This window comes from Leptonotus elevatus, chromosome 5, assembly GCF_054856555.1.
Source record: "Leptonotus elevatus isolate MCC_2025b chromosome 5, RoL_Lele_1.0, whole genome shotgun sequence".
NCBI lineage: Eukaryota > Metazoa > Chordata > Actinopteri > Syngnathiformes > Syngnathidae > Leptonotus > Leptonotus elevatus.
In genome coordinates, this window is record NC_141243.1 from 24,845,769 (window position 1) to 24,848,186 (window position 2,418).

Below are 2,418 nucleotides of genomic sequence, written 5' to 3' on the forward strand. Positions count from 1 at the left end.
GAGAGCAGGGAGATGGTCGGCGAGGACAAGGGACTGGTGATTTCATCGACATCGCTTTCTGCAGTCTGATTGTTCCCATTATAAGTTTTATGTGAAGAAAGGATGGAGAAAGGAGTTCCAAAAAGATTAATTTATATAATTATAACATGATATTTAGTTTTACTCAACAATTTTGAAATGTTAAGTCAGTCAATACGAATGAGTTTTGATATACTCAGGAATATTTCATCAACTAAATTAAAACATCGTCAACAAAAGTAATGCGAATGGGACTCACCTGTTCTTGCTCAGCCTTCAAAGGTATTGTCACAGTGATTGTGTTGTTCTTGACTGTGATTTCATGGCTGGATCCGGAGGAGGATACAGAGGCAATAAGCCCAGGACTGGATTCACCAGAGCTATAACTCAAACCAACAGCAGTCTGCGAGAACTGGGACTTGAGGTTTTCCAGTATGACTCCAGACTGCGATGACAAACTGAGCGAGTCTTGATAACCTGACAAAATGTCCTGCAGGGCACAGACATTTATACAGAAAACATTTATACAAAAAGGCCACGTAGAAACAAATTAAGTCTTCAATGATGACAGAAATTAAATGTATTCAACAGAAAGTCGGGGGATGACTGAGCGGTGAGGTATCATAAATTAAACTCGACCACTAGTGTCATTTTGCCGTGAATTGCGCAAGAACTACAAGTACAAAATGTGCGGCAGTGAATGTGTAGCAGCTCATAGCGTAATGGGTAGAGCGCTCACCTTGAATGTGTTGCATCACAGGTTCAAATGTTTATTTTCGAAGTCAATTCAACATGGCTACTCGAAGAGAGGCCGTAGTGAATGACATATGTCGTCGTTGCGGTACAACTTGATGATTCGTGACTTTCGTGTGATAAGGAGAGGCGTTGCTCACGAAGAATGCGTCACAGCAAATAAACGAATTTGATTTAACGATTCGTTTGGAGCCGGGCTGAAATCGCTTTCAACGTTCGAGTGACCAGACAAACATTATTTCGTTCAAGAAAGTGGGCGTTCCTTGCCAGGCTAGGTATTACTAGACGTAACTCTCAGAGCAGGATTATCGGTTAGCAGAACACACTTTACATCAAGAAATTGTTACTAACTAAGTAACTAAAATTGTACCGAGCTGGAATCGAACTCCTGACCTAGCACTTTCGGGCGACCGCGTCAACCATTTGGCCGCGCAATTCACGGCAAAATGGCGCGGGTGGCGAGTTGCCGGTCACGGTAAAATATCCACTTGGAATCATAAATAGTGTGTTATTTTGTTTTGCCGTAAACAGTGACTCGACACTTAAGTTATTTTTTTCTGTGAATCACGCGAGAACTACAAGTACTCTACAAATACATAATTCAAAAGTAATGCTAGAAGCACAGTTGCCGCTCACGGCAAAATAACTACTGCCTAAATCTTTTACGTCGTATTCACGTGTTCTGCCACCTAAATGCACGTGCAAGCCACCCAAACAAACACAGAAACACATTATTTATATGCCAATGGAACAGGGACACACAAGATATACGGATCACATGATGAAAATGGGCCGGTAATTTGCCACCCGACCAAGTTGAGCTCAACTAAACTAAACACTCACCTCATCTCTCGCCGACCAATAGGGGTTGAATTGGATCTTTCCCTTGGGTGATTTTTTTAGACTTTGTAACGTTTCCCAACGGAGACTGTCACTAGACATTGCTGATGAACGTAAAAACAATATCAATAGCAAAACAACACAAGGCACGACATCCAGTGCGCATGGGCAACCGGAACAGGTCTTCTTCGTGAGAGTTTTTGGAGTTTGGTAAAAAAGGTAATGGTGCGTTTCCGCCACCTGCCGGTTAAGAGTGTGAACACTTGACTTTATGTGTATGTGGGTCATTCGAGAATTTGACATTTTACGTCCCACGGACCCACCCATCAAATTTTAAATAATCCTATAAATCCCTGTAAAAAATATGAAAAAATAGAGAGAGAAAAAACTACGGAAAAAAATCTGCAAACACTGTATGCGAATCCATGGGTGCTGAACTGCAAATATCTAGGAGTATACTGTAGTTTTAAATTGCAACATCACAGACAACTACTTGATGGCAGAAATGTCTTAGTTGCACTTACACTGGGTTTCACACATACTCTGAAGTCTGAGCTTGCACATCTCATGTTACACTTCCCCCTGTTTGTTTGCACCACCACGCACTACCTCAACTGAAAGATCAGCATTCCTCGTCAGATCAGCATGCCCGTATGGCGGTCAAACAGATGCTGTGTAATCTCTATCTGTAACCTTAACTATGGAGGTAAATTTGGTGCAAAACTAACTTGTGCAAAAAATGTGTACCTGTAGAAAAAAGTCTAAATTTGTATCTGTAAAAGTCGTGATTTGTATCTGTAAAAAAAA

General features: G+C 41.2%; 1 protein-coding gene across 1 annotated transcript in view; it reads right to left on the bottom strand.

The window, feature by feature from the left end:
• The window catches only part of gle1 (GLE1 RNA export mediator), a 16,537-nt gene extending 14,749 nt beyond the window's left edge, over positions 1 to 1,788 (bottom strand). Inside the window, exons 1-3 of the mRNA XM_086075833.1 lie at positions 1,615 to 1,788; positions 278 to 508; positions 1 to 65 (exon numbers count right to left, since the gene is read on the bottom strand). The exon at positions 1 to 65 is cut by the window's left edge and continues 67 nt beyond it. Of these exons, the coding sequence (XP_085931959.1) occupies positions 1 to 65; positions 278 to 508; positions 1,615 to 1,713 (395 nt within the window). The 5' untranslated portion in view covers positions 1,714 to 1,788. The remainder of the gene's footprint in view (positions 66 to 277; positions 509 to 1,614) is intronic.
• Between the last annotated feature and the right edge of the window lie 630 nt (positions 1,789 to 2,418).